Source organism: Garra rufa, chromosome 13 (assembly GCF_049309525.1).
Source record: "Garra rufa chromosome 13, GarRuf1.0, whole genome shotgun sequence".
In the NCBI taxonomy this organism is placed as follows: domain Eukaryota; kingdom Metazoa; phylum Chordata; class Actinopteri; order Cypriniformes; family Cyprinidae; genus Garra; species Garra rufa.
This window is the reverse complement of record NC_133373.1, coordinates 26413249-26426882: the sequence shown is the minus strand read 5'-3', so window position 1 is coordinate 26426882 and position 13634 is coordinate 26413249. Positions and strand designations below refer to the sequence as shown.

The 13634-nt window shown below is 42.7% G+C and overlaps 1 protein-coding gene across 1 annotated transcript in view; it reads left to right on the top strand.

Moving 5' to 3' along the window:
• The window catches only part of ryr3 (ryanodine receptor 3), a 117172-nt gene extending 103540 nt beyond the window's left edge, over positions 1-13632 (top strand). Inside the window, exons 92-104 of the mRNA XM_073852754.1 lie at positions 5286-5372; positions 5468-5668; positions 5780-5910; positions 6359-6401; positions 6482-6609; positions 6686-6746; positions 8222-8368; positions 8458-8592; positions 8877-9033; positions 9201-9265; positions 9351-9451; positions 9588-9639; positions 12568-13632. Coding sequence (XP_073708855.1) covers positions 5286-5372; positions 5468-5668; positions 5780-5910; positions 6359-6401; positions 6482-6609; positions 6686-6746; positions 8222-8368; positions 8458-8592; positions 8877-9033; positions 9201-9265; positions 9351-9451; positions 9588-9639; positions 12568-12663 — 1404 coding nt within the window. The 3' untranslated portion in view covers positions 12664-13632. The remainder of the gene's footprint in view (positions 1-5285; positions 5373-5467; positions 5669-5779; positions 5911-6358; positions 6402-6481; positions 6610-6685; positions 6747-8221; positions 8369-8457; positions 8593-8876; positions 9034-9200; positions 9266-9350; positions 9452-9587; positions 9640-12567) is intronic.
• Positions 13633-13634: the final 2 nt, after the last annotated feature.

The following is a 13634-nucleotide window of genomic DNA, read 5'->3' as shown; positions in this document are numbered from 1 at the left end:
TTCCCACTGCGGGGACATGAGTCTCTCCTCTTTGCGCTCGCGGCTAGCTTTCTTTTCAGAAAGCGACCCCGCCCCTCGCGCCCTCCCGCTTTCTTCTTCACAAGAGCCTGTGAAGAAAAAGCAGCGGGGCAGAGCGACTCGGCGCACGGTGATTGGTGAGCTCACGCCGGCTTATCCCCCGCGTGCCTCACCTTCACCACATGAAGAGGAATCTCCTGTTCTCTTCACGCATCCAGACCAAAATCCCTCGGCTGCCGCGAGCGATCTGGTTTCTTTTGGAGTGAGTGAGGAGGAAGCCATGGATGACAGCATGTCTCTGGCTGCATCTGATGGAGAGGATCTGTCGGGCTCGCCGCAAGACCCCGCCCCCTGTCCATCTGCTCAACCCAGCACCGCCAGCGCTGGTATGGACGCCGAACTCTTCCGCGTTCTATCTAAGGCTGTTGAAGAGCTGGGATTGGATTGGTCTCCTCCTGAGGAGCCTGCACGGAGTCGTTTGGATGAGTGGTTCCTGCCGGGGCGCCGCCAAGCCCCTCGTCAGCGAGCTTCACCGTTCTTCCCGGAAGTTCACGGTGAGATCTCTAAATCCTGGCGCGCTCCGTACTCCGCCCGCCTTCGTACCTCTTCTTCCTCCGCCCTCACGACGGTTGACGGCGCTGAAGAGAAAGGATACGACAAGTTGCCCCCCCTAGATGAGACTGTGGCCGCGCATCTGTGCCCGCCCACTGCCATCGGCTGGAAGGCAAAGGCTACTCACCCGTCCAAGCCATGCAGAACTACTTCAGCTCTCGCTGGGCGTGCTTATTCTTCGGCTGGACAGGCAGCATCAGCGCTGCACTCAATGGCGGTCCTCCAGGTCTATCAAGCAAAACTCCTCCGCAATATGGATGAGGCTGGCATGGACGACGCTGCGTTCCGTGAACTACGCAGCGCGACCGACCTGGCATTGTGTGCTACTAAGATGACGGCACAGGCGATTGGCAGATCGATGGCCAGCTTGGTGGTGCTGGAGCGCCACCTGTGGCTAAACCTAACGGAGATCAAGGATGCTGACAAGGTCGCCTTCCTTGACTCCCCCATCTCTCCTACCGGTCTGTTCGGCCCAGCAGTAGAGGGGTTTGCGGAGCGCTTCACCGCCGCTCAGAAGTCGTCCCAGGCTATGCGACACTTCCTGCCAAAGCGCACAAGCTCTGCAACGGCTCCTAGTCGCCCCAAACCGGCGCCGACTCAGCAGCCTGCAAAGACCGCCCCGCCAGCTGCTCAGCCAGCCCCCCAGGTGGAGCCACGTCATCGCTCCCGCTCGGCCAGACGCTACCCTTTCCCTAGACGTCAGGGACCCCGACCCAAGGTCGTGTTGGACCAGGCGCCTCCAGCGTCTTCCTGATTTAAAAAACAGGAAGAGGAAGGGGTCAAGTCTCGCCAGAGCCGGACCAGCCCCCAAGATGTCTCTCTTCAGCCTCCAAACACCCCGTTCTGTTCCGGGTTCAGAGCGCTGCATGTTTCCAAACAAACTGGCTGTAACTCACGGGCCCTTTCTGTCAGCGCCCTTACAGCTTACCGCTGTGATAGCGGAAAAAATAAAAAACAAACATTTTCAAAAAGAGAGCAAATTTCCTCTTCCAGAGTTGTTAAGCGGCACCCAACCGCTCAAACCAATGCAACCCCTCAGCACACGGGCCGAGGCTTGGAAAGCCATCCCCGGGGTGTCGAAATGGGTTATGGGCATAATAGAACGAGGTTATACACTGCAGTTCGCTCGAAGACCACCCCGCTTTCGCGGAGTGGTCTCCACCTCAGTTCACAGCAAAAACATAGAGGTTTTGCGTACAGAGGTGAGGAATCTGCTGGCAAAAGGTGCCGTGGAAACGGTTCCCCCAGCACAGAGCGAGTCAGGCTTTTACAGCCGCTACTTCCTCGTCCCAAAAAAGGATGGCGGTCTGAGGCCCATCCTCGACCTCAGGCGTTTGAATTGCGCCCTCATGAGACGGCCATTCAAAATGCTCACGCTAAAACAGATCCTTTCGCACATACGCACAAAGGACTGATTTTGCTCGCTGGATCTGAAAGATGCATACTTTCACATCCAGATTGCCCCCCACCACAGGCAATTCTTGAGATTTGCCTTCGAGGGAGCGGCCTATCAATATACAGTCCTTCCGTTCGGACTGTCTCTAGCTCCTCGCACATTTACGAAGTGCATGGACGCGGCTCTTTCCCCCCTGAGGCAGAAGGGAATCCGCGTCTTGAACTACCTCGACGACTGGCTCATCCTGGCCCAGTCAGAGAACGAGCTAATACATCACAGATCCGTGATCCTCAGCCACTTGCAATGCCTAGGACTCAGGGTCAATTTTGCCAAGAGCACTCTGTCTCCCAGCCAACGTATTACGTTCCTGGGAGCAGTTTTCGACTCCATTCAAATGAAGGCAATGGTTGCGCCGCAGCGAGCTCAAGCCATCCGAAAGCTCGCGGCCTCCTTCAAAATCGGAGCCCTTCGCCCTCTCAAAGCTTTTCAGAAGATGCTGGGTCTTATGGCTTCAGCATCTCCAGTACTCCAGCTGGGCCTACTCCAAATGCGCCCTCTGCAGTACTGGTTGAAACCGAAAGTTCCGCCTCAGGCCTGGCGTCTAGGACGCCTGCGCATCAAGGTAGATCAGACCTGTGTCACAGCGCTGACTCCTTGGAAGAATTTTTCTTGGATGGAACAGGGCGTTCCCCTGGACATGGCGTGCAGAAGGAAGATGGTCTCGACAGATGCATCCAACTCAGGTTGGGGAGCTCTGTGCGATGGCCAGCCGGCATTCGGCCAGTGGTCAGAAGCCGAAAAACGCCTTCACATCAACTGCCTAGAAATGCTAGCAGTGTGTTTAGGCCTCCATACACTTCTGCCAGTCTTAAAGGGACACCACGTCTTAGTCCGCTCGGACAACATGACGGTGGTGTCGTACATAAATCACCAGGGAGGTCTTTCGTCGAGACGCCTTTTCACATTAGTGGAACGTCTCTTGCGATGGGCTCAGCTCAACTTTCGCTCGCTCAGAGCAACTCATGTGCCTGGCAGGCTGAATCAAGGAGCAGACATGCTGTCTCGGAGCAACGTCTCCTCAGACGAATGGATGCTTCATCCCCAGACGATTCAGGAAATATGGGCAGTCTTTGGCAAGGCTCAGGTAGACCTGTTCGCCTCAAAAGACAATTGTCACTGCCCAATTTATTTTTCAAAGGAGCAGGATGCATTGGCCCACGACTGGCCCAATCTCCTGTTATATGCTTTTCCCCCGATCGCCCTGATACCACACGTAGTCAGGCGGGTCAGGGAACAGAGACTCAAAATCCTGCTAGTGGCCCCCTTCTGGCAGAACCAACATTGGTTCCCAGATCTCCACCGGCTGCTGTCATCAGCACCGTGGCCTGTTCCGTTGAGACGAGATCTCTTAACGCAGGCGAACAAAACGCTTTGGCACCCCCAACCGGAACTGTGGGCGCTGCACGTCTGGTCTCTCGACGGGAGCCTTTAGATCTCCCCGAGACCGTTTTAAATACTATTTCTGAGGCCAGAGCACCCTCTACCAGGCGACTCTATGGACTCAAGTGGTCTGTCTTTTCCGCCTGGTGTTCCACCCACGGTGCAGACCCGAGTTTGTGTGACATATCATTGATTTTGTCATTTCTTCAGGAGCTGTTGGACAAGGGACGCTCTCCCTCCACGCTCAGGGTTTATGTGGCGGCCATAGCGGCATTTCATGTCCCTATGGACGGTCAGTCTGTGGGAAAGAACGATCTGATCGTTCGCTTTCTGAAGGGGTCGAGAAGGCTCAACCCTCCTCGCCCCGTCACAGTTCCTACTTGGGACCTACCCACAGTGCTGAGAGCTCTGAAGAGCCCTCCATTTGAGCCGCTGCAGTCTGTTGACCTTCGACCTCTAACGCTAAAAACTGCCCTGCTACTAGCATTGGCATCAGTCAAGCGTATGGGCGACCTACAGGCTCTATCCATAAATCCTGTATGCCTAGAATTCGGGCCAAATGACTCTAAAGTCATCCTGAAGCCGAGATGCGGCTATGTACCTAAGAGTCTCTCAACACCGTTTAGAGACCAGGTTATCTCTCTCTTGGCACTTCCCCCCTCGGAGCAAGACCAAGGCTTTAATCCCCTCTGCCCCGTGAGAGCATTGAGGTGTTATTTGGAGCGTTCGGCTTCTTTTAGGAAGTCAGAACAGCTCTTTGTGTGTTTTGGAGGCCGCAACAAAGGGTTATCGGTCACAAAACATAGACTATCCAAGTGGATAGTGGAAGCTATAATGCTGGCTTACTCTTCTTTGGGTCTGCCATGTCCCATGGGGGTAAGAGCCCATTCGACTAGAGGCGTCGCCTCGTCATGGGCCCGGTCCAGCGGAGTATCCATTGCAGAAATATGTGCGGCGGCAGGCTGGGCCTCACCGTCCACATTTGCTAGGTTTTATAATCTAGATGTCCCTGTCTTGCAGACTAGGGTCCTTTCTGCATGAGGAATTCTGTTACCAGTATTGCTATGCATGCACTTGGCCTCTGGGAGTTTCCAAGTGTATCGTTTTTCCTTGGAACGGAATGTTCATTAGGTTATCCTATTGAGCAAATTGGCTCCTACTAGCCCATCCTGTGCTAGGGGCCATACAGTCGTTCCTCTACCTTAGCAACGGCGGGATTGTACTGGTTCCCCATAAGCGTCTTAACGACGCAGTACGAGTGTAGTATCGACAGGGAACGTACTCGGTTACTTTCGTAACCTCGGTTCCCTGAGATACGGGAACGAGTACTGCGTTGCTTGCCGTTGCTAAGTAGCTGCACGACTCAGTCGTCGCTTCAGTCGAAGAACCTGAGATCCTGTGGCAAAATGCACGCTTATATAGCCGAATTCTCCGCCCCTTTTGGCGCGTTCGGGCGCGAATCATTGCCACAGGCTCGTGCAGCTCCGCTGCCGAGCCATTGGTTTGTTTTCATCTCACTGCACAAACCAATGGTCGTGCAGTTTCACTGCGTTATTGAAATACTTCAGTCTCAGGAGAAAAAGGAGCTTTTTCCCATAAGCGTCTTAACGACGCAGTACTCGTTCCCGTATCTCAGGGAACCGAGGTTACGAAAGTAACCGAGTACGAAAAATCCTAACATGTTTTCCTCAGAAAACTTCATTTCTTTTCGACTGAAGAAAGAAAGACATGAATATCTTGGACGACATGGGGGTGAATAAATTAGGAAAACTGTAAGTGGCAAAAAATGAAACATTAACATTTACCTCTTCTCTGTTAGAACTACCTGGCTCGCAATTTCTACAACCTTCGTTTTCTGGCTTTGTTTGTGGCCTTCGCCATCAACTTCATCCTGCTCTTCTACAAGGTGTTTTGCAGATACCTTTTTTGTTTTGCAGATATTATTTTGAATGCCCTATTTGGTCATTTATTTACATGTTTAAGTATTGCCGCTCTCTAAAGGTGACTGGAGAATTTGAAGATGAGGAAGAGGAGGAGGGATCCTGGGGTGGTGAAGAGGAGGAAGGCGATGAAGATGATGAAGGACTGGAGTACTTCATTCTTCAGGAGGGCACTGGCTACATGGCACCCACGTTGACGTTTTTGGCTGTACTGCACACGATCATCTCTTTACTCTGTGTTGTTGGATACTACTGCCTTAAGGTTTATCCAGATTCCTCGCAATTGATTATATTCATCAGGATTAAGATTATGTCAAAGCCAGATGCTGCACAACAGTGTTGTTGTAGTAACCTTGTTTTCTCCTCACTGTAGGTTCCTTTGGTTGTGTTCAAGCGGGAGAAGGAGATTGCTAGGAAGCTTGAGTTTGACGGTTTGTATATTACCGAGCAGCCATCTGATGATGACATTAAAGGACAGTGGGATCGTTTGGTCATCGCAACTCCGTAAGAAACACTCTCTTTCATTCAGTCCCTTACATTACAGAGTCAGAATAGAATATTGATATACTTAGAGGAATAGTTCACCCAATAATGAAAATTCTGTCATTACTTACTCACCTTCATGTTGTTTCAAACCCATCTTCAGAACTAGAATTAAGATATTTTTGATGAAATCCGAGAGCTTGCATAGACAGCAACGCAACTGACATGTTCAAGGCCCAGAAAGGTAGTAAGGACACTGTTAAAACAGTCCATGTGAAAAAGAGCCCATCTCTCAGATTTGATCAAAAATATCTTAATTTGTGTTCTGAAGATAAACGAAGGTCTTAGGACATGAGGTTATTAATGAGAGAATTTTCATTTTTGGGTGAACTATCCCTATAATTAATTGATAAATCAATCCTTTAGAGCATCCTTTGAGTACTTAGAAACTTTCTTACCTGTCTTTCAGGTCTTTCCCTAACAATTACTGGGACAAATTTGTTAAGAGGAAGGTAAGCAGAATCACACAAAACTTGATGGTGCTTGTATTCATAGGACTATCTTCATAGCCGATTTCCACTGTCCTCTGTAGGTCATCAATAAATATGGTGATCTGTATGGGGCTGAGCGCATTGCTGAGCTCCTGGGTCTGGATAAGAGTGCTCTAGACTTTGATCCCACCGAAGAGGCTGTGGTGAAGGAAGCCTCCCTGCTGTCCTGGTGAGTTGATGGGACCTGAAAAGCTTGGTTTGAAAGAGCATTAAAGCATTCAGTCATGTTTTGGTTTCAATTGCAGGTTGAGCTCAATTGATACCAAGTACCACATCTGGAAAATGGGCGTGGTGCTGACAGACAACGTGAGTACGGCTCAAATTTAAAGGGAATTAAGATACGAAAGATTTTCATTATTTAAAAAAAATATATACATATATATATAAATATATTTATACATATTTTGGACTATGAGGGGTGCCATTATATTGATTACATAGAACGGTTGCACTCATTGAGCTATTGGCACTATCTGTTGCTATTTTTAAAGCAACACAACTCGGAATACACAACTTATAAAATAAACTACAGATACAATACCTCATTGTGCAGCTTTTGGTTGAAATTTACAGTCAAAGGGCAACAAGAGAAGCGATGTAAGTCTTCACTGCTTTCTCAGCAGTAAGAAGAGAATAAATGAGTGGGAAGATGCTTCCTAAAGACCTGCGTCTTTGTTCTCTCAACTTTTGCCTTGATGCCTTTGAGGCTTTTAGTAGACAACAGCTACCGAAAGAGCTTACAAAAGTTGTATGCTGATGCTTGTCATGATGCCACAGCCACTGAAGGAGTTTCTCAGCGTGGATTTCACTCTTTGTGGGGAAAATAGAAAGTCCATAGTCCAAAATACACTATATTGCCCTTCTAATGAACAGGTTTAACTACTTTAGTAGTTCCATGAGTACAAATCTTAATGTTTAAGCTTATAATGATATTCTAGGGATTTGTGTGATACACACCAGTTTGGACACAACCCTTTTCTATTCTATAGAAATAATTGATTCAGTCAGGGTGGAAGAACTTGACTGGTCTGCATAAAGTCAAGTCGTAATCCCAGCTGAACACCTCTGGTGTGACTTTAAATGCAGACCTTGAGCCAAAAGCTCATCGCCAAACACCAATGACTTGTACATAAGGATACAGCCGTTTAAGACACTTCCAAAACTGGTGCAACAGAGATGGAAATACAATTTTTAAATACATGAATTATGTTTCCAACTTTGTTGCCACAATTTTGGAAGTGCCTGTTTCTGTTCTAAAGAAGAAGGTGTCCCAATACTTTTGTCCATATAGTGTATGGGTTTTTAACTCAAGGTTGCATTTAAAGTCACACCAGAGGTGTTCAGCTGGAATAAGGACTTGGGTTTATGCACAACAGTCAAGTTCTTCCACACTGACTTAATCTATCATTTCTCTATAAACCTTGCCTTATACACAAAGGGATTGTCATGTTAGAATAGAAAGGGTCCTGTCCAAACTGTTAATATAAAATTAGAAGCACACAATTCCCTAGAATATCATTATATGCTTAAACATTAAGATTAAGTAGTCAAACCTTTTCATTCGGATGGGTGTCCCAATACTTTTGGCAATATAGTGTATGTATAAAACAATGGGTTTTTTAAAATAACGTAAATCTTTCAGGGGTTTTTTACTACATAAGAGACATCATTTACGTTATATTAAGCTATACAAGTCTTAATACCCAGGGTTTCCTTTAAAAACGTTGAGAAGATTATCTGTGTCAGGACAATAACGTTTTGTCTCATGTCTTCATCTCTAGTCTTACCTCTACCTGATTTGGTACACCACCATGTCTATTCTGGGACATTACAATAACTTCTTCTTTGCTGCTCATTTGCTGGACATTGCCATGGGCTTCAAGACCTTGAGGACCATTCTCTCTTCTGTGACTCACAATGGCAAACAGGTAAGTCTCATCCAGCAGGGGGTGACTGTAGTACAGCTTTACACAGAGATACTTCTGATCTGATGAAAGTACCATCTTCTTCTGAACAGCTGGTGTTGACCGTGGGCCTGCTAGCGGTCGTGGTCTACCTGTACACCGTGGTGGCTTTTAACTTCTTCCGCAAGTTTTACAACAAGAGCGAGGATGAGGACGCACCTGACATGAAGTGTGACGACATGATGACCGTGAGTTAGCTAGCTTTTTGATTTGAAATAATCCTTGGGGTTTTTTTTTGCCAAAAAAAATAAAAAAAGGTTTTACTTGCTCACCAATTCGGAAAATTAGAATAATTTCTGAAGGTTCATGTGACACTGAAGACTGGCGTAATGCCTGCTGAAAATTCAGCTTTGCCATCACAGGAATAAACTACATTTAAAATATATTAAAATAGAATATATGTATTGTGTGTATAATTGTTTTACCATTTGCTAGATCATTAAAAACTAAAACAAATCCCATGACTCCTCAGTGCTACCTGTTCCACATGTACGTGGGTGTGAGAGCTGGCGGTGGCATCGGTGATGAAATCGAAGACCCGGCCGGTGACCCGTATGAGCTCTACCGTATCCTGTTTGACATCACCTTCTTCTTCTTTGTTATCGTCATTCTGCTGGCCATCATTCAGGGTACTGATGTATACTGTGCTGCTTTACATGCCCCATTAAACTCTTTATAATCAACACTGATCTTAAATAGCGAGAAATCTACTCAACCAATCATAATCTCACAGTCAATACTTTGTACATTCAGAAGAACACCAACATAATGGCGAATGCTTTCATTTCCAAACCAGGTTTGATTATTGATGCCTTTGGTGAGTTGAGAGACCAGCAGGAGCAGGTGAAAGAGGACATGGAGGTGAGCAGTGTCACACATCTTCCTGTGAGGTCTAAAAAGAGTACAATCTGTTCCTGTTTTAAAATGTTTTTTATCTTTGGTGTAGACAAAATGCTTCATCTGTGGAATCGGGAACGACTATTTTGACAGAACTCCGCACGGCTTTGAGACCCATACCTTACAAGAGCACAATCTGGCCAACTATTTGTGAGTAAACACTGTATATGATATACTGTAACTCACATGAACATCCCATATGCAAAGTAAAACAACCTTTGCATTGTTCGAATGCTTCCTTTATCAACTAAACACATTTAAATATTCAAATATTCCTTTCTAACAGATTCTTCCTGATGTATCTGATCAACAAAGATGAGACTGAATACACTGGTCAGGTAACCTACTAATCCAATTAAAACTAGTGGCATAATTGTAAAATCATATGAAAGCCTGTTTCTGGTGCTGATTAAAAACAAAAAGAAAATGTTATTGCAACTTTTTACCTCACAATTCTGACCTTCTCTCTCGCAAATGCGAGTTTATATCTCGCAAATCTGACTTTTTTTTCTCACAAATGCGACTTTTTTTCTTGCAAATGTGAGTTTATGTTTCAGTTTTTTTTCTCGGAATTCTGTCTAGCAAATGTGAGTTTAAATCTTGCAATTCTCTTTTTTCTCGCAAATGCGAGTTTGTATGTTGCAATTATTTTTTCCTGCCAATGTGAGTTTATATCTCGCAATTTTTACTTTTTTTTCTATCGCAAATGTGAGTTTATATCTCGCAAATCTGACTTTTTTTTCTCACAAATGCGACTTTTTTTCTTGCAAATGTGAGTTTGTCTCAGTTTTTTTTCTCGTAATTCTGTCTTGCAAATGCGAGTTTAAATCTTGCAATTCTTTTTTTTCTCGCAAATGCGAGTTTGTATGTTGCAATTATTTTTTCCTGCCAATGTGAGTTTATATCTCGTAATTTTTACTTTTTTTTCTATCGCAAATGTGAGTTTATATCTCGCAAATCTGACTTTTTTTTCTCACAAATGCGACTTTTTTTCTTGCAAATGTGAGTTTATGTCTCAGTTTTTTTTCTCGTAATTCTGTCTCGCAAATGTGAGTTTAAATCTTGCAATTCTCTTTTTTCTCGCAAATGCGAGTTTGTATGTTGCAATTATTTTTTCCTGCCAATGTGAGTTTATATCTCGCAATTTTTACTTTTTTTTCTATCGCAAATGTGAGTTTATATCTCGCAAATCTGACTTTTTTTCTCACAAATGCGACTTTTTTTCTTGCAAATGTGAGTTTATGTCTTAGTTTTTTTTTCTCGTAATTCTGTCTCGCAAATGCGAGTTTGTATGTTGCAATTATTTTTTCCTGCAAATGTGAGTTTATATCTCGTAATTTTTACTTTTTTCTATCGCAAATGTGAGTTTATATCTCACAATTCTGACTTTTTTCTCACAAATGTAAGCTTTTTTTTCCCACAAATACGAGTTTTTAATCTTGCAATTCTGACTTTTTCCTGCAAATGCGAGTTTGTCTCTCAGTTATTTTTTTCTCGTAATTCAGACTTTTTCTCGCAAATGTGAGTTTAAATTTAGCAGTTCTGTCTTTTTTCTCACAAATGTGAGTTTGTATGTTGCAATTCTTTTTTTCTCACAAATGTGAGTTTATATCTCGCAATTTTGACTCTTTTTCTCACAAATACGACTTTTTTCACACAATTCAGTTTTTTTCCCTGCAAATGCAAGTTTGTATCTCACAGTTCTGACTTTTTTCTTGCAAATGCAAGTTTTCATCTGGTAATTCTTTTTTTCTCTCACAAATGCGAGTTTATATCTCGCAATTTTGACTCTTTTCTCACAAATACGACTTTTTTCACACAATTCACAATTCAGTTTTTATTTTGCATTTTAGTCCTGACTTTTTTCTTGTGAATGCAAGTTTTTATCTTGCAATTCTTTTTTTCTCACAAATGCGACTTTATTCTGTTCAATTCTGACTTCACTCATTCACACAAATGAGTTTTTATCTTGCAATTCAGATTTTTTTTGCAAATGCGACTTTTCTCGTAAATGCGAGTTTTTATCTCACAATTATTTTCTTCTAACAATTATTTTCTTCTTGCAAACATGTTTATATCCTGCAAATCGGACTTTTTTCTCACAAATGCGAGTTTGTATCTCACAATTCACATTTTTTTGCGAATACGAGTTATCTTGCAATTCTTTTTTTCGTACGAATGCAAGTTTATATCTCACAATTCTGACTTTTTCCTCAAAGTTTTTTTTGCAATTCTGACTTTTTTCACAAATGTGAGTTTTTAATCTTGCAGATTTGACTTTTTTCCCACAAATGATTTTTTTTCTCAATTCTTTTTTCTCAAAATGGCTCACAAGTGAGATATAAAGTAAAATTTTGAGGTGAAAAAAGACTGTGTTCTCAGAAACTCACAATAATAACTCGCAATTGCATGTTATAAAGTCAGAATTGCGAGATATAAACTCTTGAAATGGGCTTCCATAAAATCAATATGCACTACCTTTCAGAATGTTTGGGTTGGTAAGATTTTTTTTTTTAAATATTTCTGAAAAAAATTATCTTGTTTTCACCAAAGCTGCATTTTTTGATCAAAAATACAGTATAACAGTAATACTGTGAAATATGAATACCACTCAACTGTTTTCTATTTTAATATATTTTAAAATACAATTTACAGTTTTGCACATACGCTCTGCTCATAATATATTTTTTATTGTATAATATATAGTACTGTCCTGAATAAGTGATTTCATATAACAAATATTTAAACACAAAATAATAAACTGAAATTATAAAAATTACTGAAAATACAATACTGTGTGTCATTATCTGGATGATCCATGACATGAGCTTATTCAGGAGAGTATTAAATATAAATGCTTAAAAAAAACCTTTCACGACCTATTATATTGTTTTCATTCTGCAAGCAAAGGGTATGTAAACTTATGAGCCAAAGTGTATTTCTGATAGTAAAACTGAATTTTAAACAGCCATTACTCCAGTCATGATTCTGATTTGCTGATGTTCTCCTAATGAAAACATTCCTTGATATTTTTGTGGAAGGGAGATTTTTTCTTAAGATTCTTTGTTGAATAGAATTCACAAGAACAGCATTTATTTAAAATGTATTTGGTCAAATTATAAATGTCTTCACTGTAATGTTCAATCAATTTAATACATCCTTGCTAAATAAAAGTATTCATTTCCATGTTCCCAGACTTGAATTGTAGTGTATATTATTCTATTATATTTAATAAATTAAATCATCTAATTATCCTTCTATTCCAGGAGTCGTATGTTTGGAAGATGTATCAGGAGAGGTGCTGGGATTTCTTCCCTGCTGGAGACTGCTTCCGGAAGCAATACGAGGACCAGCTGGGCTAGAGGACATGTTGTCCTCAGTCCTAACATGAGAGAAGTCACACACTCCAACCAATATGAGCTCCTAAAATCCATACGGATTTTAGGACCTTGTATAGGTTAGACACAACATCCTAAACTAGCTCTCATCATATGCTGCTCACTAATTCATCCAATCAAAACCTCAATCGTTTCTACACCAGAAATGACAACGACATACTAAGAACTCATTGTGATCAAGCCAAAAATGTGAACTCAATTGCAACATTGAGAAAAAAAAGAAAAGAAAAAAAAAAAAAACCATGTAGCACACATTGCCAAACTAAGACACAAAGCCATGTTTGATTTTAAAAAAACATGGGAAATGCCTCATTTGCTTAACTCACAAATGCACACAAACTTGTGAGATGTTAACACATGTATGTTTTTGATGTTGAATGAACAAATATGCACAAGAATACCTTCTTAGTATTCAACGAGTGCCAAACACAATTTATGCCTGTTTGATTTAAAAACAAACAAAAACAAGACTATGAAGAATGTGCAATTCCTTTAAGGACGGTAATCTGACTGGTGGAATGAGAAATATTACGATCATCTGCTTCAGTCCACTAGCTGTTTCTCACACAGAAAAGTGCCTTAAGACAAGACTATGCAAACATTTTGTTCCTGCTCGTATGTTTTGCTAGTTTGCATTTTAGTTCAGACTGTCTTCACCTGGGTTTGGTAGCTTTAGTTGACGTTTGTTCATGAGTAAAGATTACACAGCTTTTTTAATGTTTGGTTAAGGTTAAAAAACTGAAATTGTGTCTGCCTGATCATCTATGAAGTACAGTTGTGAAAGAATGGGAGGAGAAAAACGATAACATTTATTAAACAGAAGTCAATACTGTAAACCGCTATTGTATGGCCATTTGTATGTATGTAGTAGCTTTGGTGATTCGCATTTGTTTTGAGCAGGGGGAATGAAAATAAAGTAGCTCATGCAATACATC